This window comes from Manacus vitellinus, unplaced genomic scaffold (assembly GCF_001715985.3).
Source record: "Manacus vitellinus isolate BGI_N305 unplaced genomic scaffold, ASM171598v3 scaffold_17_pilon, whole genome shotgun sequence".
Lineage (NCBI taxonomy): Eukaryota > Metazoa > Chordata > Aves > Passeriformes > Pipridae > Manacus > Manacus vitellinus.
In genome coordinates, this window is record NW_021939256.1 from 3,405,031 (window position 1) to 3,427,544 (window position 22,514).

Genomic DNA, 22,514 nt, shown 5'->3' on the forward strand with positions numbered 1-22,514 from the left:
TGTATAGCGTGACTCTAATTACATGTTTATTTGTTCTGGTTTTATGTGGAACACAAAAAGGTTAAAAGATGCAGGATCACCTTACCACCTGCTATGAAGTCCCCTCTGAGGACAGCTTGGAAGAAGGAAAAACAGCTGCTTGACTATTTAGTCTGTGGCCCTTGTTGGCAGAGGTAGTCTCCATATTTGCCCCATGCAGACTGATGCAGAGAGCAGGTAGAGGCACTGACTGGAGCAGAGAATTGTCTGTCTGGTTCCCCAAAATGCAAATGGCAAGGAAAGGCCGAATCTGGTGCTTTCACGTGAGCCTAGGCATGTTCTAATGTAGCCCCATCTCTCTGGGAGCGCAGGTAAGAATGTGGATCTCATGGCTCAAATCCTCATGATTCATTCACATAAAATCCATTTATTCAGGCTTTCATACTGGATCCAGCTGGAACAAATTGTGAGTCCTTGCTTTACTCCGTGACTCAGAGGGTTGAAATGAAGGGTGTGAAGCTTGTTCACATAGCAATGCCACTAAAATTAGAAAGGCTGCAGTGGTTCTTTGTGGTTGGGAAATACACTTCCTGCCTTCTATTGGCTGGAAATCTTTGCATGAAGTTGCTTGCAGAAGATTCTCTTTGGCAGCAGAACTTACCTCCTGCTCTCATGGCAAAGCCCTACACAGGAAGCTGCCAGCCAAACTGCCAGTGATGTCAATACAAAAGCTGTGTTTATACCCATATAATTTTGAAGTCGAGTTTCAAAAAAAAAAAAACAACAACACAGGGAGAGAGCAAATAGTGATGATTTCAAAGGGTAATATGTAACAAGTAGTCTTTCTGCCTTTGGGAATCACCTAGGTTTGTCATCCTGCTATGTTGTCTGTCGTTCTTGTGCAACCAACCATTATTCATCACATATGATTAAGTAACCTACAAATCAAACTAATACTAAAATGTCTCATACTTCATTATGGTTACCCTAAAATTGGCTAAGAACTTTGGTTAAATTGTCTGTAAAATAGTTTCTTATTATAAGTCATCTTCTAGAGAACCCGTAGTCTTAAGTAAATAATTTTGGTGTTTTGTTTTTTTTTTATAATACAATATATTTTTCCTTTGTATTCGTCTGGAATATTTTTTCATTGTCACTACATCTTCAAGGTTGATAGCCTTTTAAGAACTTTTAAGAATGGGGAAATCTATTTTAGCAATCTTTTTCACATTTCTGGATAGTTTATTGCTGCTTTTCATATTTATGAGACATCATTGCTCATATGTATTGGGAATTCACATGCTCATCTTTTTCCATTGAAGTTCACATCCTGCTGTGATAAATGTCAAGGTAAAATATGAATACACACAGCCAGGTGTAAGTTCTCTGTTGTTCCAGCTGTTCTCCCTAGATTGTTCTTCCTGACCCTCCAAGGATCTTGTTCTCTGTGTAACCTCACTTTTTGTCATCTGGGGCTGAAACAATAGGTCATAACATTGTTTTACTCCCATTTTTAGCTCTCAGAGAATTTGAGAATGCTCTGCAGTGAGGAAGGGAGGAGATAGAAGAGGGCTCTTTCTGGATTTCACTAAGAAAGGCCTGACAGCAGATGGCTTAGTGAGGTAACTGCTTTAATAGGACAGAATAATAAGAGGAGTTTATAATAGATTGAATGACCAAAAGAGAGAGTTTTCTCTCCATGGACGGGATCTGCTCTGCTCAGGATGCCATGGGAAAAACTATCCAGACTCTGTCTGTTGCTGCTAGGTGCCCAGCATCTGAAGGGATGTAGAGTTTACTCACTATCTATGTTTGCTTTCTTCTCCTGAACCTTTTCAAAGCAGTTATCTTATTAAGCCATTTGTTGTCAGGCCTTTCCTATTAAGATCCAGAAAGAGCTGTACACTGTGTGTCTCTCTCTCTTTTACCTCACCCTTCTCACCTCTCCCCTGGTGCAGGACACAGTAACAGTACATCAATTCCTCAAAACTCCTTTACTGTTTAAACTTTTCCTGATAGTCCAAGATTCACTAAAAAATAACACTAGTGGTTCTGAAGTCTGCTTAGCTGGATTTGAACAAGACTCACTGATTTAACAGGAGATGCTCTTTAATGTGCTCTTTGATAAACAGTGAAGTAAAAATATGTCAGCAGTCTTACATAATGGAAATTTTGTGAACAGCCATTTTGCTGGTTTATCTCGGTTCTGAAATATCTTTTTATCTCTAGGATCTGTCAACAGACAAGGTGGCTACAGTAAACTGAAATTGTGCTGACAGTGCTATTCTCTAGCATATACTACCTATTTATACTTAGATTACTAATATACTAATATACTAATATAATATTAATTACTAATATCACACAGATACGTGTGATTTACCTGTATCCAATATACATGTATACAACATACATATACATAGATATTGGTAATCTACTTCATGATTAGTACATGTGCACTTCTCTAATTCCCTGCCCACAGACCCATCTTTTGAAATACACCAGATTTAAAGCTGCTTCTTTTGCTATGCCTAGATCTCAAAATCCGATCTTGGCTTCTCTCTCTTTTTTTTCTTTTTTTTTTTTTCCCTACGCAAAGGAAGAAGAATCTGCTGATTTTAACATATTTTGATAAGAATTAGATCTATATTTTTAGTTAAGATTTTATGTGAAAACTCAACCTGTGGTTCTACTGTTCACTAAAAGTCATTCCAGAGATGCCTTGTACTGTTACTCTTTAAGTGTCGTGCAATGTGAGTGTCAAATTTCATATTTGTAATAAAACAGTTTTTACAGTTTCCGTCTTCATAACTCTTATAGAAGAAAAAAAATAGAAATAAGATACATGATATTTAAAGAAGTTTTTAAAATATTCAGAGTAAATGGAAGCAACCTTTATCTGTAAGTGTGAATTTCATAAGAACTTTGTCAGGCTCTAATCCTTTGCAAACATATATATGGAAATACATTCTGAGTTCACAGAATATTGTTTCCCTGCTGTTAGGAATATAACAGTTAAGAGGCCACATTTAAATGACTGGTAACTCGTCATGCAAATTTATATAGAGATGTGAGAAAAGTCTCTAGAGTTTTACTTTCCAGAGAAGCAAAAAATGCATTTGTTATATATTTGTTGTTGAAGTAATTGATGGAAAAAGAGAGGAGAAGAGTGCTTTTTGTTATCATTATTATTATTTTATAATCAATGAGAACAATCCTAATTTTCTTTTGCACTGAGAATATATTACGTAAAACATTGCATAGGGTGCCTCATGTATCTAGTATACAGCTATTTCAAGTGTGTTGTGATTTAAAATCATTGGTCATTGCGTGATCAATAGATCACTCTGGAAATATTATTGAAACATTTTAAGGTTGCCTTGAATAACTTTGATGCTATGCTTTTCTTCCAGAAGTAAAAAGAAAAAAATTCTGTCATTATAAACATGCATAATTTTTAAATGTACCCAATGCAGTACAATATGTGCCATTAAATGAATGTCATTTGCTCTTGCCAAATAATAAGAATTAACTACTCTCTATTTCTAAATGTGTGTAGGCAAATTTAGCCTTGCAAGAGGGAAGACTTGCAGCTGCCCAAATGGAACTGAATAGCGCACAAATCCAGCTGGATGAGAAGCAAATGGAACTGAATGAGGTACAAGCCATGTATGATGCTGCTATGAAAGAGAAGCAGGCCTTGCTTGATGATGCTGAGGCATGCAGAAGGAAGATGAACAATGCCACAGCTCTGATTGAAGGATTAGGTGGAGAAAAGGTAGGTTTCCACACAAAGTAGGTGGGCAGTTTTGAGAATATTTCGTAATGATCGTTAACAGGGCTCAAAAAATTCAAGGCATGGTGACATCTTGATATCATATGACACTTTTTTTAGTTATATGTATGGTTGTTTTGCTTGAAGTTAGTGTATCTAACAAAGTAAAACAATTTCTTGTGTTAATTCTTCTGTATGAAGATTTATGTCATATCATATGACTCATATTAGGATGAAGTTCAGATTTAAAGCCAAGGAACCAAATTCCTTTTAGCTTTAGTAAGAAGAGGAATTAGGCTTAACCTAAATAATTGCCCTAAAATATTTATAAGAAGGATTACTCTCTTTTTCTCACTGAATATACAAGCATACAAATTTGAAGCTTGACTAATTTTCTGAATTATAATTGAAGTTCAGACTTCTACTGGAGCCTTTTGCAGAATTATGGGCTGATTGTTATCCTCTACACTGAGCTTGAAATTTACCTTTCCTATGCAGATTTTTCTGGCTTCAGCCTGAAGGTTTTCAGAGGAAGCAGGATACTCTTTTTACCTCTCTGATTATTTGCTTTGTTAATTCCTTGGTTGATTTCACACAAAGTCAAAATTGATAAGAGGCTTGACTTCAACCACTGCGTCCTGCAAGGCTAGGACTTCATGATTTGTTTGCATAACTGCACTTCAAAGTATATCAGTCAAAAAATGTTAGATGCTTTATCATATTTTTTAGTGAATTTCTAAATCTAAGAGCAACACCAAAATAGGAAATTACAGTGCTTTATTGTGGGTTTTCTGAAGCCTTGAGATATGAGGTCTTGTAAGAGCTGTTACTCCACTCTACTTTTGAAAATTCAGACAAAAAGTTTAAAGACTATATATGACACTTGGAGCATTGGGCTAAACTCACACTGGGTTACGTGTGTATTTTCTAAATTTGAAACATATAGGTCCTGACCAAGATTGCATGCTGAGCGATTGGAATGGAACAGAAATCTGGAGAGAAAGGGAAAAGCAAAAAATATTAATTAATTAATTTTTATTTTCTAAATGTATTAAAAATAATATTCATGAAATCACTGAATTGTGGAATAATTGAGATTGGAAGGGACCTCTGGAGATCATATAACGCAATACATACACCCTCACCTTCCACTCAAAGCAAGGTTAAGTAGAGCAGGTTGCTCAAGGCATTGTTTGGTTGGGTTTTGAATATTTCTAAAAATTCCACAACTTCCATTGGCAACCTATTCCAGTTCTTGACCACTTCACTGTAAAAAAGGGATATTTTATGTGTTTAATTCGAGTTTCTTGTGTTCCAATTTGTGTCCCTTGCCCCTTGTCCTTTCACAGAATACCACTGAAAAGAGTCTGGTATCTTCCTCTTTACATCCTCTTATCAGGTATTTGTACACATAGGTAAAATCCCCCCTGCACCATCTGTTTTCAAGGCTAAACAATCTCAATTCTCTCAGCCAAGGCTGCCCCCGAACTTTACATCCCTGACTGGTTCTTTCTTTCTGTGAGTCTGAGGTTCAGCGAACTGCCTTTCCCTCATTACATCCTCAGTTAACTGTGCTCAGAACTTTTTTCAGTGCCATCCTTAAAACTTCCAGGATTGCTTGTATCTTGCTGTGTTGTCCTATCAGAAGATATCAGGTGACTGAAGTCCGCTGTGTAGACCAGGGCCTGTGAATGCAAGTTTTCTTCCCATCGTCTGGAAAAGGCTTCATCTACTTCTTGCTAATCACACAGTCTGTAACAAGCACACACACATCACCCACATTGGTCTGCCCTCTGATGCTAACCCATAAGCTCTCAACTGGCATGTTGTCCGTCCTTGAATCTCAGATGCAGAACTCCATGCATTGCAACAGCTCTCTCATGTGAAAGAAAACTCCTCACCTTCCCAGCCTGTCCTTCCTAACAAGCCTGTATGCAGCTGCTGCAGCTCCCCAGTTGTGGAAGTCTTCCCACCATGTCCCCATGGTCCCCATGACATCATGGCTCTGCAACCGCATGCAGAATCATTGCTTGTTCTCCATGCTGTGCAAATTCATGTACAAGCACTTCAGAGAGGTGCACAGCTGTGCTAATTTCATATAAACAGTATGAAAGCTGTCCCCATCGTTCTATCTGATAGGCCCTTCTTTGTTTATGTGGATATGCTTAGTGTGGTCCTCCATTAGCACCGTTTTATTGATAACAAGGTCCCTACTGTTTATACCACCCTACACATTTTGTTTGCCAACCTGGTGCTCCTCTTCTTCACATGACTGTTGGTCATCCTGTCCCTCCCACTTCATTCCTCCTTTAAAGTACTTCTTACTGGTTTGGCCAACTTATTGGCAAAGAAGATTTTTCTCCGCTAGGTCAGGTGGTTGCCATCACTCCCAAGCAAACTTCTAGTTCTGAAAAGAATGATTTAAAGTCAAAAATACTCTTGATTCAAAGAAAAATTATTTACCAGAAAGAGATAAATTCTTAACTTAGATTATTCCTGTTAGTTTTGTGTCTGCTTAAGCTAACTTCTTTATAATATTTTACATACAGCTTCGATGGACAGCAAGCAGCAAAAACTTTCAAAATCAAATTATTGATTTGGTGGGGAATGTTCTTCTGGCCACTGGATTTCTCTCTTACTCTGGACCTTTCAATCAGGAGTACAGGAATTTGCTGCTCCACTTGTGGAAGAAAGAAATGGACAACGAGAAGATTCCATACAGTAATGTAAGTGTTCATGCTCTGTCCTGACCTTAGTCTTTGCCTTGCAAGAGAAATAATATGCAAACATTTCATTCCACAAATGCACATAACTGGAAAGATTATATGCAGGCCGTAATATTCCATCAAATTTTTAATAAATAAAAAATCTGAACAGTTGACAATGGAGCTTGTAAACCAATATGTTTGAAGTTCCTCTTTATACTGTCAGATATTGCAAGATTGATGTGTAAACCATTGCTATGACAAATCTGAGAGATGCTGTCTGAGGTCAGCTGTCCTGGGAGGAAATTGGATAATATGGGAAACAAAGTGAAATTTGTCAGCTTAGAATGTATTTACCTTTTCATAAGAGGAAACATTACCTCTGCACTTCCATGCATTGTCAATAAATACCCTCCTGCTATACCCTCTGCCATGTACCCACATCATTTACTTTAGTTTAATTTGATGTATCTTGTGGAAATTATTAAGTTAAAACTTGGCTGGGTTTACACCACTTCAGCTTGCTCCAGCCTAAGCTTTTAAATTCCATGTACATTTGCCACCAGTGAGGCTGTTCCAGTGAGTCTGACATTACAGCATCTCCTCAACTGGCCCGTGTCTGTGTGGACAGGGGTGGTCTAAAATGCAGGAGCTAGGGTCCCATCAAGCAGCTCTGCCTCTTCATATACTCTGCCTCTTCATATACTACATTTATTAAATTGAGCAACCTGCATGCTGGTACTATGATACAGGGCAGGATCCTTCACATGAATCTTATTCTTTCCTTTCACCACTATCTTTCTCAAGAGTGCCAGACCTGGCAGCTGTTCTGGTGCATAGGCATTGCTCATGGCCAGCAGCAGCCTTCTTCCTATTCCGTGACTTTTAGGAGGTCTGCCTAATGTTCTTCCCTGCACCTGGAAGACATACTCATGCTGAATGCAGAATTTAGGCCATAATAATCAAAACTATCTTTCTGAGTAATTTACGTTGTCTTCCACTTGATTTTGTGAATACTTGTGTACGTTTTCTTCAGCAGTTAAACACTGGAGAAATAGTTCAGGGACTCTCTCTTACTCTCAGTACAGGAGTTGAGGCATTTAGCTCAAATGGCTCCTGTTCTCAGCTGTCAAAGCTTTTGACAGAGCAGGTGCTGCTGAAAAGCGCTGTGAGCTAGTGAGCAACCTGTACACAGCTGTGGCTGTATCATTGTGAAGCAGTTAAAAGTAGATCACTGATGCCTCTTCTTTTCAGGTTTTGTGAGATTTGGCTCTTAAAACCTCTGTTAAGGAGACCTCTGTGCTGTGAGAGGTTTGTTCACCTAATAGGAGTTACTTGTGAATCTCTTTTTTATTATTTTTTAGGTTAGGTGGTGCATAATGCTTCTTGTAATGCTGATTAACCTTGACCTGACAGAGTGAAGCTCGCAGTCCGGCCAAGTTTATGCTATGAATTACAAAGATGAATTATTCTTACTTGCCCAGCAAAGCTCTTTGAAAGCTCCTGATTATAAAAAATACGTAAGGCCAAGATGGATTTATTAATAAAGTACCAGGAACAGTGCAGTTTCAGGCAAGATTCTTTAACAGTGTTGTATGGGAGTTATCCTACATACATTCACTCCAGGGAGGCTCTTTCTCAAATTCACTGTACAAAATGTTCTTAAAAGCTACTTACCTCGGGGAATATCTGTCAAAATTCTTCCATTTAAGGATAATAAACTGGATGTATAGTGTCCTTAGAAAGCAAGATATAAAGAAGTAAAATTCTGCCCCTGTGAAGGTGTTCTGACCACATTACTACTGAGCTGCATCCTTGAAAATTTGAGGAATACTTTTTGATTGTTTCTGTGTTGCTTTCCCCCCCACACCCTCTTCCCCCACATATGTCTGGGTTACATGGAGAATGCCATAATTAACGAGTTTCAAAACATAATAAACATTCTGTTTAGATAGTTCCCATTAAAGACAGAATTATGATTTCACTGATAGTGGGTGGAAGAGAGTTTTAATTTTTTTCAAGTGAATTAACTACTCACGAAAGGTAGCATATGGGCCTTTCTTGATACTTCACACCACAGGAAAGAGAGCAGCTTTGCAGTTCAAGCAAAAGGCTTGACATCTGCCTTACTTTGTCACAGATTAACTGACCATATGAGTGATTTAGGGATAACAATTTAAAAAGACCTATTTAAAATTAGTTATCTATCTGTATAGTTAGGCATTTAAATTAGCTAAGTTTCAGAGTTGCAGGGTGACTGATACTTCTTGCTGTGATAAGAAAAAAATTTAAAGCTGTTTAGATCCTACTCATCTGCTTAAGGTGCTAAATATGGTTTTAGATTCCAATTGCTGAAAAATTTGGCTATTAAATGCTTTTCTGTCCTTTGCACAAATGGAAATTGGACTCCTAAAGTTTCTCCATCTTCTGAGAATGGTTTGTGTTGCTTCATTCAAAGTCTTCAGTAATTATAGAAGTAAAAAAATCAAAAGGGTAAAAAGGCTTTGGAGTCTTGCAGCCACTGGTATCAGTAACTCCCATGATTACATCACATGCCTCACAGTATTTGAAGTTTTGCTTTGGGCTTCAGATGCTGAATTATGTGATTTTTGCAGGACTTGCAGGCTTTTTCTTTCTTTCATGTCTTTCTTTCAAACATGTATATTTGTAGAGAAAGCTTACAAATAGGAATCCTTGAACGAAAAATGTAAGGAGCAAATAAAAAAACCCATTCAACTTTATTCTTTTTAAACTCTCAATCCTTAGTAAGGTACTTTTCTAAATTGGAGAACTTGGTTTGTTATTTTAAGCAGTGTTTTCTTCACATACACATTTTTGAGAGACCAGTCACTTTTCATAGTGAGTAAAATAAAACAGGTTAGTTGACATGCACAAATCAAACTTTAGGAGAATATGTAAACTTTGAAGGGTCTTGACTTAGCAACAATAACCTTCTATGATAGCTCATTGTTATTGATCTTATCTCCTCTTTCTATTAGTCTTCCACAAGCCATCCTGTACTCATATACATACTTTTCAGCAGGTGGAAGCTCTTGTGAGCAAGATGATGCTTCCTCTCCACCTAGTAGGAAAAGAGTTTGCTAATACCAAAATCAGTTTGTCATTAGATATTGAACTGGCTTCAGAGTTTTTCTGAAACTCTTTGATGCACATCAAAGTCTCAACAGAATTCACTTTCATTATTGCTCAACTGCAATGATTTAGCCACTGAACTTTAAAGAAAAGAAATAGTAAGCAACAACTACCAAATGCACTCTATCACGCATTATGATCAGAATAAGAAGAAAAAACATCCATCAGATATTTTAGTATAACTCCTCTACCTGGTACTAATTTTGTAATTACATTTTTTCTATTAGAACTTGAATCTTACTTGTATGCTTGTTGACAATGCTACTGTGGGTGAATGGAACGTCCAGGGTCTTCCAAACGATGACCTCTCAATTCAGAATGGCATTATTGTCACAAAAGCATCAAGATATCCTTTGCTGATTGATCCACAAGGTCAAGGAAAGATCTGGATTAAAAATAAGGAAAGGAATAATGGACTTCAGGTAAATAGTTAATTTACAATTATTTTTTTGTGTGTCATTTTGCATTATATGATGCATGTTTCTGGTATACAATTAGACAGAAATTAAAACAAGAGTGACACAGAATCTTTAATCAATATCAGGGTGAAATGGCTTGGAAAGATACATTATACCATATCTATTTTTATGATGAATCTTTTTATTGCATGCCACAATCAAAGAGAAACAAAGAGGGAAGTAAAAGACTTGCAAATATGGACCAGACAGGATCAGGGAGTTGGTGCTACTTGGTGATAATATTTTAGGGTAAGCCTTTTAAGAGGCAAATGGGGAAAAGAAAAAGGGAGGAATTGAAAAGAATGGTAGACCGAATTAAGATGAAAATCTAGTGATCTTTGAGGCATATCAAATGCAAAGTCCAAATTTAGACTGCATTTTGATTAAATGCATGTGATAAAAATACTTATTGCTTAATTTATCCCCCTTCCTTACTTTCTATCTAGCAGTGTATCCTGTTTGGAATCTAGATCTCCTATTTAATTTAAAATTGTCTTTTTTTTTCTCCCTTCTAATCAGTTGACTCTCCATGCTTTGTTACACCATTAAGGATAAGATGGGTTATGATAAAAATCTAAACACATAATATATTTTCAGGCCAGATCAAGCATGACACTAAAGAGTGAGTTGATAGTACAGCAAGTCTGTCTACAATTGTAGATTATCACATGAGTACCATGGTATACTCTCTTCACTCTAAATGAGAGTGATGGATGAGAAAAAGAAACTGAGAATGAATGTAAGTATGGTGACATCCAGAGAGCTGATGACCCCATGGTGATGTCATTAACTAAAGCCTAACTTTCTAAAGCTTGATCTAGATCTGCTTTTCCTAGAACTGTTAAAAAAGGCCAAACATTCAATTCCACACCAAATCCAGTTTCTGCTGAGTTGAATATGCTCAAAAATTGGTGTAGAAAGATTGGTAGAAACAGCAAGTATTGTCTAAGAAACAGAAAAATAATGTACAATATTCAAAGATCTTGGAAAAATTGATGTCTTTACTAAAATATGATGAAAAACTCCTTTAAAATGTATGACTGGTATTCAGAGAAGTGTTTAGGCATTTTGTGAGTGTGTGAAATCTACTGTCTTGCAGTAGATAACACGGCTTCCTCTAAATTACATCAGACTTTATTTTGGCTGCCAAATATTGGATCAAGAGAGGCTAGTGTAAGTAACCAACAGGAAACAATAGAGAGAAAATTGCATCTTATATTCCATCTACCTTGAGACTTACATCTCCTACTCAGGATTTCAGAGAGCTGCCAATCTGAGCTCAGGAGTGGCAACAGTGAATCTCCTTCAGTTAGGGACCTGCACCGACTCTTTTTGTTCTGGAGAGCCTTTTCCCCAGTAATTCTAATGTCCTTCGAGCTGCAACTTCCTGCTCCCTCCCTTGAGGAGCACTGAGTGCCCTCCAAGGGGCTGCACTTGCCATATGCATCCTGCAGAAGGGGACTGTGAACACACAGGTTCCATTCCATTCTCTGGTCCAGTAATTGCCTAAGGATCTTACACCATGTACTCACCGAAGCAGGGACTAGGAGATGTAGATTAAAATACAACTTCCTCTCTTCCCACTATTCACACACTGCAAGTGACATTTGACAGATGAGCCAGAGAAAAACGTCTACCAGGCTTGCCTTGTGTTCAGTATGTGTGAATATTCAGCATATGAAATTTGTGAATCCCAACGGGGCTTAACTACTGAGCTGCAGAGGACTCTCAAAATTTACAGGGCTTTGAATACACACATATGCAGCCTCTAAATGCAGAGGAAGCTTTTACTCATGAAAATGCAGTCAGTTATGGGATTTTAGACTTCCTGGCTCGGGTGTCAGCTGTGTTATAAGAATCCAAGTTCTTCCCCGTAAAGTCCAGGAGGAAAAGGGTTATATCAAGACTGTCAATGCCCAAGTGTTTAGATTATGGCTTTACATCTGGGATGCTGTGATTTGCTATGGTCTTGTTAGGGTTATGTTGTTGGTCACACATACATTAGCTTTACCCCTCAGTTTAATTTGGAGTAAAATGTAGGCAACAGGCTGTTCTGGCAGATACATGTATGGGTATATTATAACTTTGCTACATTATAACAAAGCAAAAAGTTCAGAGTGGTGGAACATAGTATTAGTTTTTAAATAATATACTGGTTTAAAACTGTGTAATGTGGCAGTAGATGTTTTAAATATGCCTTTTTTTTTTTAAAAGAGCATTGCCTGCAAGACAAGGATTTATTTTAAAAACATGTCTGCTCTAACTTTTATTTCTAGTAAAAAATCCACCCCAAACTCATGGCTTAATAGATGCCTGGAAAGGCTATTAAATTATCATCTCAAAGACTTACGTTAAATATATTAAATTTAAATAAATGAAAAGGAATCTATGTGATTTTTAGCAATTTTAAGACTGGTAGAACTGAATTGGAAATTCAACATCTGATGGCATATCAGACCTCCTATGTAACACTGAACCCTGTCTGAACCCCATAAATGTTTCCCTACTTCACATTAGTGTTCTAAGCATAAATCCATTAATATTTAAAAGGTATTAAGATATTACTGTGATTAGATAGATATGCAGATAAATAAGTAAGTAGATAACAACAAAGAAATGTTAAGTTCAAAGCAAAACTTCATTTCAGCAGAGGCAAGTGTTGGTCCCTAAAATGTAATCATTTGTGTAGATATCCCAGGATGAGTATAATTTTTTTAAGTTTCAGTAGATTTTATGCTGATTTCTATGTGCTTACAAATGCATGCTGTATTGTGAATCAACCTTCCTAGGTTACAGCTATGAACCACAAGTTCTTCAGAAGTCACATAGAAGACTGCTTGTCCCTTGGCCGACCTTTGTTAATTGAAGATGTTGGAGAGGAACTTGATCCTGCTCTAGATAACATCTTGGAAAAAAATTTCATAAAATCTGGTTCAGCACTCAAAGTAAGATGAATTGTAAACATGAAATTAAAACCCAATAGGACAGGTGCTGGGTATCAGGTAGTCTGAATACCGATGAGATTCAGACCTTTACAGCACTTAGAAAATAAGCAGTGAACTCATGGGGTTGTTTGAAGGATTTTTTTACCCATTAAGCAGAAAGTTTAAAAAGTGTACATTAAAATGTAAAAAAAAAAAAAAGAGTTCATAAATTTTTCATTGGATAAAATAACTTTTTTTTTCTGAATTCAGCTTTTGAAAATTGACTAATATGTTCTGTTTTCAGGTGAAAGTAGGTGACAAGGAGGTAGATCTGACGAATGGGTTTGCCCTCTATATGACAACCAAATTGGCTAATCCTGTCTATACTCCAGAAATCAGTGCAAGAACAACTGTGATTGACTTTACTGTTACTATGAAAGGGCTGGAAGATCAGCTCCTTGGCCGTGTCATCCTCACAGAAAAACAGGTATGTAATAGCTTGCAGTATCTGTATAGATGGAAGGCTTGTTCAATGTCTGCACTGTGAGTGCATATATATTCAACATCATGGTTGAAATCAAATACAAGAACAAAATTTTGAATGAAGGTTTAAGGGCTGTACATTTGCTGAAAGACAACGTGGAGATGTTTTTTAATTGAATGGAGGAACCTAAACATTTATTTTAAGATCTGGCCTTGGAAAGAGAAGAAAGTTATTCATTAAAAATACATCACAAGCATGTACATGACATACATAAAATATCCTTATTCCTTCATATATAGCAAGGGCTTCTTGTTGCATCAGAAATCTCTTTTATTTCTGAATTCCTTTTTAAACTTAATTTGAATTACATGAAAAAATGCTTATGAACTTGAACTATTTTTGCCAGCCAGGCTCTAGTGTGCAAGGAGATAAAGATTCTTAAGGAGCCCTGAATGCTGACTTGACTATGCTCTTACTGAAATTTGCATTGATTATGTGGGAGTAAATATAAGGAGGAAAATCCTCTCTCAGGTGAGAGGAAAAAAACCTGTTTGGATTAGTAGAGCTGCTGCTTTCAGTAAGTATCTCAGGTAGGCTTGCTCATGTGAGAGCAGTTCCCTACTTTAAGGGAATTCATTCCATCTTCTTTGATTTCCCAAAGCATTTGCTAACCAGTGTGCTTTAGTGTTGCTGTCATTTTCTCCAGCCAACACCCTTCCACTTTGCTCAAATGAGCATTTGCTGAAGTAAGGACTGAAATTTAAGTGCTCATCCTTCAGTCTGACAGTCAAAACCAGAGGCTGGAAAGTCATTGCTATACACAAACTTCCTGTGAATTGTTCCATGAAAAATGGAAAAACTATAACAGCAGGTACTGGAGAAAAAGCTGTGCATTAACAGGGTGGGACAAATGCTATGGATGCAAAAATTTTAGTCTTTAATCCAGTAGATATATGTTTACGTAAGCAATATTGAACAGCAACTACTTACCTCTGATGGGCCGGGGAGGTCTAAATCAAGAAATAAGTTAAATAAATTTCTCATGACCTACATTTAAAACTCCTCTCTCCACACAGAGGTACAGTTGCTCTGTGGTTTTGGTTTTTTCCTGGACAGAACTACTAGAGAATTCATATTGAATGTATGTAACCACACCTAGACTGCATTTTGGGTCAAAAATATAGTCACTGAAAAATATTAATCCAGTGCTTTCCATCAGCTAAAGAGCGCTGCAAAGGTACCTGATTAGTATCAGCACTACTTGCTGCACAGGATCATGGTTGCAGCTGATCAACATTTATTAAACTTCTCTCTTTAGCAGATATGAAGACTTCATGTTTGTTGTGTCTCTTCTGTCTCAAGAGATGAACATCGTGGTGTAGATAGCCAGAGCCAATGGGATTCTAATAAATTTAGTTCAAAGAAAAAACAGAATATGAACAAAGATTCTGAAGAACGGGTTTTATATTACAAAGACATGATTTTATGATGGAGCTAAAGTAACAGATTAAAGGAACTAAGACATTCTTAAAGATCAATAGCGATCAATGAAATATGATCCAAGAAATGTTTATTTTTCTCAGCTTTATAGATTACTCCTGTGACTATATGAAAAAAAAATCAGCATCTTTTTATACTTTGATAATGAAGTTGCTGCCACTATTTGTGTTCAGAAGAGGTGTTTTTTTATGTTTCAAATGTGGTTATGAAATTCTCTTGCAAACAAGACTTGCATCTGGTATATTTGCTAATTCCAAAAGATACCTTTTACAGGCTTACAAATCGAATGGGTAGAGTGTCTATTATTAAACAAAACACATCCTTACATGGAATTTAAGCATGTGCTTAAGTGCATGTTTGAGTGTTCAGTAGAACTATTCCTTTTGTGTAGTTTGAATCTTTTATTTTGAGTTAGGGGCATAGAAAAAGAAGTAAATGCAGAAAATTTGAAGCTGAATGACTGATGCTTAAGTCATTCTCCTCTTTTTGGAATGCAGTTACTTGTAGCTTCCATAGAAGCTACATTCTATAGCCCTAGACCATATTTCAAACAGGTTTCCAAATCAGAAGTTTGTGAAACTAAAGAAATATGTCACTTTGAAATATGGGAGAACCCCTCCCCTACTGTATAACTCTGTACATCTCCTTTTCTCTCTAACTTGGCATGTTGACGAGAATGAGAATAAACTGAAGCTATAGCTGTAGGTAGACTATTATTAACTACCCATTTCTTACAAGAAGGTTGACTTGATTGATTAAATAAAGGTAGCCAGCAAGAGTATCCCTAAGCTGTGTTGGACTGTGCAGTACAGATACCTCATTTCATTTGGCATTGTGCTGACTTGTACGTCGTTGTTCCCTTGTCATTGTCTGTCTTGTAGAAATGGCATAAAAATTCCATATGACATAAATAATATTTGAAACATTTCCTATTTTATAAGCAGTAGAGGATGGTATCTTTCAAAATCACAGAATCGTAGAAATTAGAAATGGAAAAGGTCATCCAGTCAGCTTGGCTCACACTGTAAAATCCATCCATACAATGCATGTCCTTGGTCTGATCTTATTTTAAGTACTTAATGTAATGTGGCTTTTGTCACTTCGCATTGGAAACTGGCTTTAGTGCTTTTTGCATCTTACTGTGAGGAAGCTTTTCTTGGTAATTCTGGTGTTTTCATTCCCCAGTATGCTGCATTAATCAAATAAATACAGTGTACATATGAATTAATTTTGTATATATTCAGTATACATATAAATTGCTTTACTACAGAAATATTTTGTAATATTTATGTATTTCACGGAAAAGGCAACAAATACTCCAATCTGACATGCGTGAAATCATGTTTTTTTTTATAAGGAGTCTTTCTTTGAATTAATTTTAAATATTCTAAGGAAATTTTCTGAATACAGGAACTGGAGGCAGAAAGAATCAAACTGATGGAACAAGTGACATCTAACAAGAGGAAAATGCAGGAGCTTGAAGATAATCTACTCTGCCGTCTAACCAGTATGGAAGGCTCATTGGTTGAAGATGAGTCTCTAATAGAAGTCCTAAAGATCACTAAAACAACAGCAGAAGAGGTGAATTTATAATGCACTGTAATTGTAATTTATATGGTATATGTAGACAGATTTTTGTTCTTGTTTGGAATTTTTTATTTTGGTTTGGTTTTTTGTTTGGGTTTTTTTTTGTTTTGGACTGGTTTTTTTTGGTTTTGTTTTTTTTTTTTTTTCATTCAGAGACACTATATAAGGTCTGACTTCTTAAAAAATAAGTAGTGGAAGCACTGTAATTTTTCTACATAAAATGTTACAAAATTAAACTGTTACTTGGATACTGTTTTATATTCCAGCCATATTTTGCAGGTGTAAGTTCGAATCAATTCCCACTGTGCTAAGTGTTGTAACAAAAGAAGACACAATGTCTTTGTTGAAACACTGACAGAGGGAAGCAAAGCTCAACTGAAAATACTATTATGGTTTTAATCAAGACCTTTTCTTTTTGCCTGTGCAGTATAAACTACAAGTGACACAACTTAATCTTCATGGTCTTTTTCATTAATTTTAAGGTCAGTGAAAAAATAAGCATAGCAATGCAAACCGAGGTGAAAATCAATACTGCACGTGAAGAGTATCGTCCTGTTGCAGGTCGTGGTAGCATCCTTTATTTCCTAATTGTGGAAATGAGCTCGGTTAATGTCATGTACCAAACATCCTTACGGCAGTTCCTTGGCATTTTTGACCTATCAGTGGAAAGATCTCGGAAATCTCAGATCACAGCAAAAAGGGTAATATATATAATCGAGCATCTCACCTATGAAGTCTTCAAGTACACAGTTCGAGGGCTGTATGAAAATCACAGATTCCTGTTTACATTGCTTCTGGCACTGACGATTGACTTGCAGGCCAAGAAAATTTCACATGCTGAGTTTGAGACATTGATAAAAGGTAATTTCTCTAAAAATGTTCTTGTTCACACATGCCTGCTAATGATAGTGCTTGCCTTAACAATATATCTCTGGTTTTTAACTGGTGAATGAAAGCATATATAGCCTAAGAGGGAATTAAGAGACAAATTTTCCAAAACAAGAGCAATATAGATAACTTGTTATAAAAATAATGCTTAGATGAGGATTATTGTAATTGCTTTACACTGCAAAACAGGGGAAAAAAAGTCCATTACTTTGTGAGAGAATCTATTGTCTCTTTTTCATCTGCCTCTTTTTCAAGTTGTCACATACCTATGTCTGAGATTGTAGACAAAAAGCAAAAGCTCTCTTGATCGCTGATGAGCAAGCATGTGAATGCATGAGGACTCTTTACCATGGTTATGTATCAGTATAAAAAAGGGGAAGTCTGTTACATGTTGTAAAACACTGTTATATTGTATTACATTGTGCCACCACTGTATGTCAGTACTTAGGCACAATGAAAAAGAAAAATTTTAGTAAGGTTTATAAAATTGTATGGGGGTTGACCCCATGGTCTCCTAGATATGATAAGTGCAATCTGGTACAAAGATAAGTGCAGTCAGGTACTTGGCATCTGAATATTTCAGTTTGTTTGGCAAACACTGATTTACTGTTCAGCTGTGGCTCAGCTGTGTTGGAGGTGCAAATGGGCATGACGATGAGTGATGGTTGAGCTAAAAGGCTGTTGAAGTTGCACAGTCCTGGAAATGAATGCACTATGTGCTTTCTTATTCTTTAGTCTCAGGGAAGGGAGACTCTGCTAACCATAGGTTCTTTCTACATCTGGTCTGAAGACCTGGGTTTGAGTATCATTTTAGGTAGTCAAGTTTTATTTCAACTCTACAGATGCAGAGGGAGCAGCACAAAAATTACTGGGATATCAGCTTTGGGAGGAACTGAGGGAGGTTCTCCAATGGGTCTTTGTTAAATGATTCTTCCATGCAAATTCTAGGCCTCTAAGTCCTGATTTACATGGATTTGTACTCCATAAATTATATAAATAAGTATTTTTTATTACTTGTCATTTTTTCTGTTTAACAATGTTTTCCTCTACAATACGTTTCACTTTGCAGGAGGTGCCAGCTTGGATATGAATTCTGTGGAACCAAAACCAAAAAAGTGGATCCTTGACATGACATGGCTCAATCTCGTGCAGTTATCTAATTTGTACCCTTTCAATCAACTTCTGGTGCAAATTGTTAAGAATGAGAAGTCTTGGAAAGCTTGGTTTGATGAAGAAGCACCTGAAAAAGCTGTTATTCCTGATGGCTATGACAACTTACTGGATCAATTCCGTAAGTTGCTCCTTGTCCGTAGCTGGTGCCCGGATCATACTGTTGCCCAGGTAAGATATGCTTTTGTACAATAGTTATGCCATGTGGCATCTCCTGTAGAACTGCTAGTTCCAAACTTACATTCTCTGAATTGTTGTTATCATACTATTTGTTGCTGAGTGAGCTATTTTAAAAAATCAGATATTGAAATCCTCGTAATAAATACGTGTGAAAATACTAATTTATTTAATTGCTATGAATTGGAAAGCAGAACATGAAATAAACTGTGCTGGAGCTGTAAGAATACCATTGTTTTTGTGTGGCTCTTCTAAAGTCAGGTCATGAAACCTGTAAAGTAGTTGCATTCATCTGGTGAATCAAGAGATACATTCCTGGGTTTTTTTTATGGAAGAAGTGGAAAGAGAACAGTTCACTTTTATGACAGGTGCACTAAAATAGCAGATAAACTGTTTACTTCCCATCCATATGGAGGAAGTAATAATTAAGACAGTCTCATGGTAAATATAAAAGAATCTGCAATAGACTAGCAGTTTCTCCACAGTCTGTGATGTTTGGAGTTTTCTTTTCTATGAAGGTGTAAAAGAGATATATGAGCCTATGAGTATCCTCTTTTCACTTTTTTTTTTTTTTGTCTTTATAATGTAAAGTAATACTTTTCCTTTCCTGCATATCTCAACTTTACATGTTGCATGCTGCGATAGCATCCATGTTGGTTTTAGGGGACATCATTTTTTCATGGACCTCTTTTTCAACAAGACTCCCTCCATCCTTTTTCCTTTTCTATTCTGCAGCTGGTAAGCAGTAGAGAAGTATGGGATCTCCATCTGCCACAATTTAAACAGAGCAAAATAATAAAGCTGTACTGCTTATTTATCTTACTGTCTTGCCCAACCATCTTTGAGAAACACTGTCTCGGAACAATGGTTGCAAAAAATGTCATTATTTTATTTTTTGAGGAAAGAGGGAAAGTTTTTGTTACTATCTCCTTTATCTCTTCTTTCCCTACTGTGTTTTCCCAAGTATTATAAATTTTACCTGCCTCTGCTAGGACAGAAGTCACACTTAATAGTGGATGACTAAGTTATTTTTTTCTGCAATTGATGTCTTCCTCAGTCCACCTTGTTCCTTGGTGTTTTCTCTCCATCATAGATGTCTCTGAATCTGTGCTACTCATTGCACAGCTAGGAAATCACATCAGTCAAAAAAGAATTTCATACTCCAGGGTAGCTTTAGAAGTTCTTTTAGAAAATGCCTTAGAAAAGAAGAAAATAGAGGCGTAGGGAAATTTTGACCTTTAAGGATAAAGTCTGAGCTGTGTTTATGTTTTGTAGAAAGAGATATTCAATGTAAGAGACTTGAATTGGATAACCACTGGACAGGAGAATTTGTTTGAAGTTCCAACAAATATATGGCAGATAGTAACTGGGTCAGATGAGAGATCTGTCTAATCCACTATGCTGTAGAGACAGTGTCAGCAATACATGCTTAGAGGAGCTAAGAATGGAACTGGTATAGAGAAACGCTTTTCTTTGGCTACCCACCAAGTTTTAACAGTCAGTAATTTAGGGGCAATATCTGGGCTGTTCCTCAGAGCCAACAGTGGATCTATTCTGCATAGATTTTTCTTGTTCTTTAGAAAAAAAAGCATTTAGCATCCTCTAGCAACAATATTCACAGGATGGCTGGTGTGTGAGCAGAATTCTTTCTTTTTCTTTGAAGTTTGCTATCTGAGAATTCCAGTGGTTGCCTCCTGTGGACTGTAACTTCTGCTACAGCAAAGTTGAAAATGAAAGTTTAGAAAGTCATTGCCTTCCAATGTAGGTATTGGTAAATTCCACATCAATGATTAATGCTAAATTAAAAAAAGTAAAGGTATATATATTTCTGGTACCTACCTTTTTTTCTTTTTCAGGCTCGACACTACATTGCAGAATCTCTTGGAGGAAAATATGCAGAAGGATTTATTCTTGAAATGGAAGCAATGTGGACAGAAAGTGACTGTCGAACACCTTTGACATGCCTTTTATCAGTGGGATCTGACCCCACTGAAAGTATAGAACGTCTTGCAAAATCAAAGGTATCCTCTAAACTGAGTTGTCTGAAGCTGATAAAGACAATTTTAACTGTCCTTTGCACTAGAAATGATATTTCCACATTTTATAGAAGTTCAGATGATGATGTTTGTATTCATACTAGTGTTCAATGAAAGTTAATTTTTGACTAGTAGCCAAAATGAAATTACTAGGAAATGGAAATATTACAGTCTTGCTTTTTACAGTTGTTTGATTCCAGTGAGCCCTCCATCTTTATCCAGCAGATTATGATAGTCCATTACTTAGGAAAAGTACTGAGCTGTGAAAACAAAACAATATTTGTGGTTTACATTGTGTTGCATTCACTGTAGGAGCTGGGAGCAAGAACAATCACAGGAAGATACGGAAAAATAATCATAAATATGGTGACAAAAGAAATTAACTTGAAGACCCTACAATTCAATCTGTTCACTTGATGGGGACAGTTAATATTTCTTACATAATAACATCACTTTAAGGCACTCTGTGCTTTGTTTTATGGTTCACAGCATAGATGAATGTAAAATTTTCCCAAGAACAAGTTATTTACAGTGGATTTCCATAAATTTTCCTCCTTGTTAGAATGCATCTTCATTTAATGGTGCAGGATTTTGGTATACACTAAGTAAGACATACTTGCAGAAGTGGGGAACACCCATAAATCTCTTTAGCTTATTAATTAGAATTTGTAGATACTTGTTCTCTCTGAAAATCAGGACTCTTATTTGTCTGTCTGTGTTGAAGACAGCTAATGCTCTAACTCTCATTTAAGTGTTTAGATTTAGGAATCTTTATTCTGAAGCTGTTAATCTCATCTCCCAGAACTGTGCAAACAGACAGACACAAATACACAAATATAGGGAGGGACAAAAACAGTAGTTGGGTGAGCAGGATTTTTAGGCTTATTGGAAGCAATGCACTGTAAAAATGCATCACAAAAAATTCTATTTTAAAAACCATTTTGACTTTGTAGAATATTTGAAATTAACTACAAGAATATTTATATACTAGAAATGGCAAATTTTTTTTAGTTGTTTTTCAATTCCAAGCAAACACATTAGATGACCATGTTTGGATTCCTGTTTTCATGGCATATGGTATGAATACAAATGGAGTGTCACCTTTGTGATGATGTTTTCATTTACCTGTCCGGTTCTTCAACATATGTATCCTGTGAAATGGGCTTCTAGATGGGTACTCCAGTAGGAGTTAGTTTCTCTAATCAGTAAAGACTGACTCAGTTGAAAGCAATTCAGAGCATACAACTGGAACTTAACCCTGACTTGCATTGAGAAGTTGAGTATTTTTATCCCATTGGCCATGCGAGGGGACGGCGAACACTAATCTCCTAACAAGTCAGCCAGTTGCTTATAGCCACTATTGCAAGGAGTGGAATAGAATGCTTTCCCATTCTGTCAAATCTTAAGCAAGACCTTAGCCTGTCTGGGGAAGTGCTGGTAGGTAGAAGGTGCTCTGTGATCGTGACTGTTAAAATACAGAAGTTTTTGCTGTCAGTCCAAAAGGTATATTGCAGTGGACAGTCTTAATAAGTTTTCATGCTTTAAGGAAATGTGCATAGAATAAATAGAAAGTGAGGTTGCAAAAGAGCTAAAGGGATTGCCTTATTTATTCACACATGGTTTATGAGCAAGGCAACATCAGCTAAGCTGTCATAACCTGACGTTCAACTATGATGTC

At 36.6% G+C, this 22,514-nt stretch overlaps 1 protein-coding gene across 1 annotated transcript in view; it reads left to right on the forward strand.

Annotated features, from left to right (window-relative positions):
- The window catches only part of LOC103756797 (dynein heavy chain 5, axonemal), a 153,905-nt gene that overhangs the window by 95,479 nt on the left and 35,912 nt on the right, over positions 1 to 22,514 (forward strand). The window contains exons 60-68 of the mRNA XM_025894875.2: positions 3,539 to 3,757; positions 6,304 to 6,480; positions 9,840 to 10,034; positions 12,860 to 13,015; positions 13,299 to 13,481; positions 16,389 to 16,559; positions 17,048 to 17,426; positions 18,523 to 18,794; positions 20,657 to 20,821. Coding sequence (XP_025750660.2) covers positions 3,539 to 3,757; positions 6,304 to 6,480; positions 9,840 to 10,034; positions 12,860 to 13,015; positions 13,299 to 13,481; positions 16,389 to 16,559; positions 17,048 to 17,426; positions 18,523 to 18,794; positions 20,657 to 20,821 — 1,917 coding nt within the window. The remainder of the gene's footprint in view (positions 1 to 3,538; positions 3,758 to 6,303; positions 6,481 to 9,839; positions 10,035 to 12,859; positions 13,016 to 13,298; positions 13,482 to 16,388; positions 16,560 to 17,047; positions 17,427 to 18,522; positions 18,795 to 20,656; positions 20,822 to 22,514) is intronic.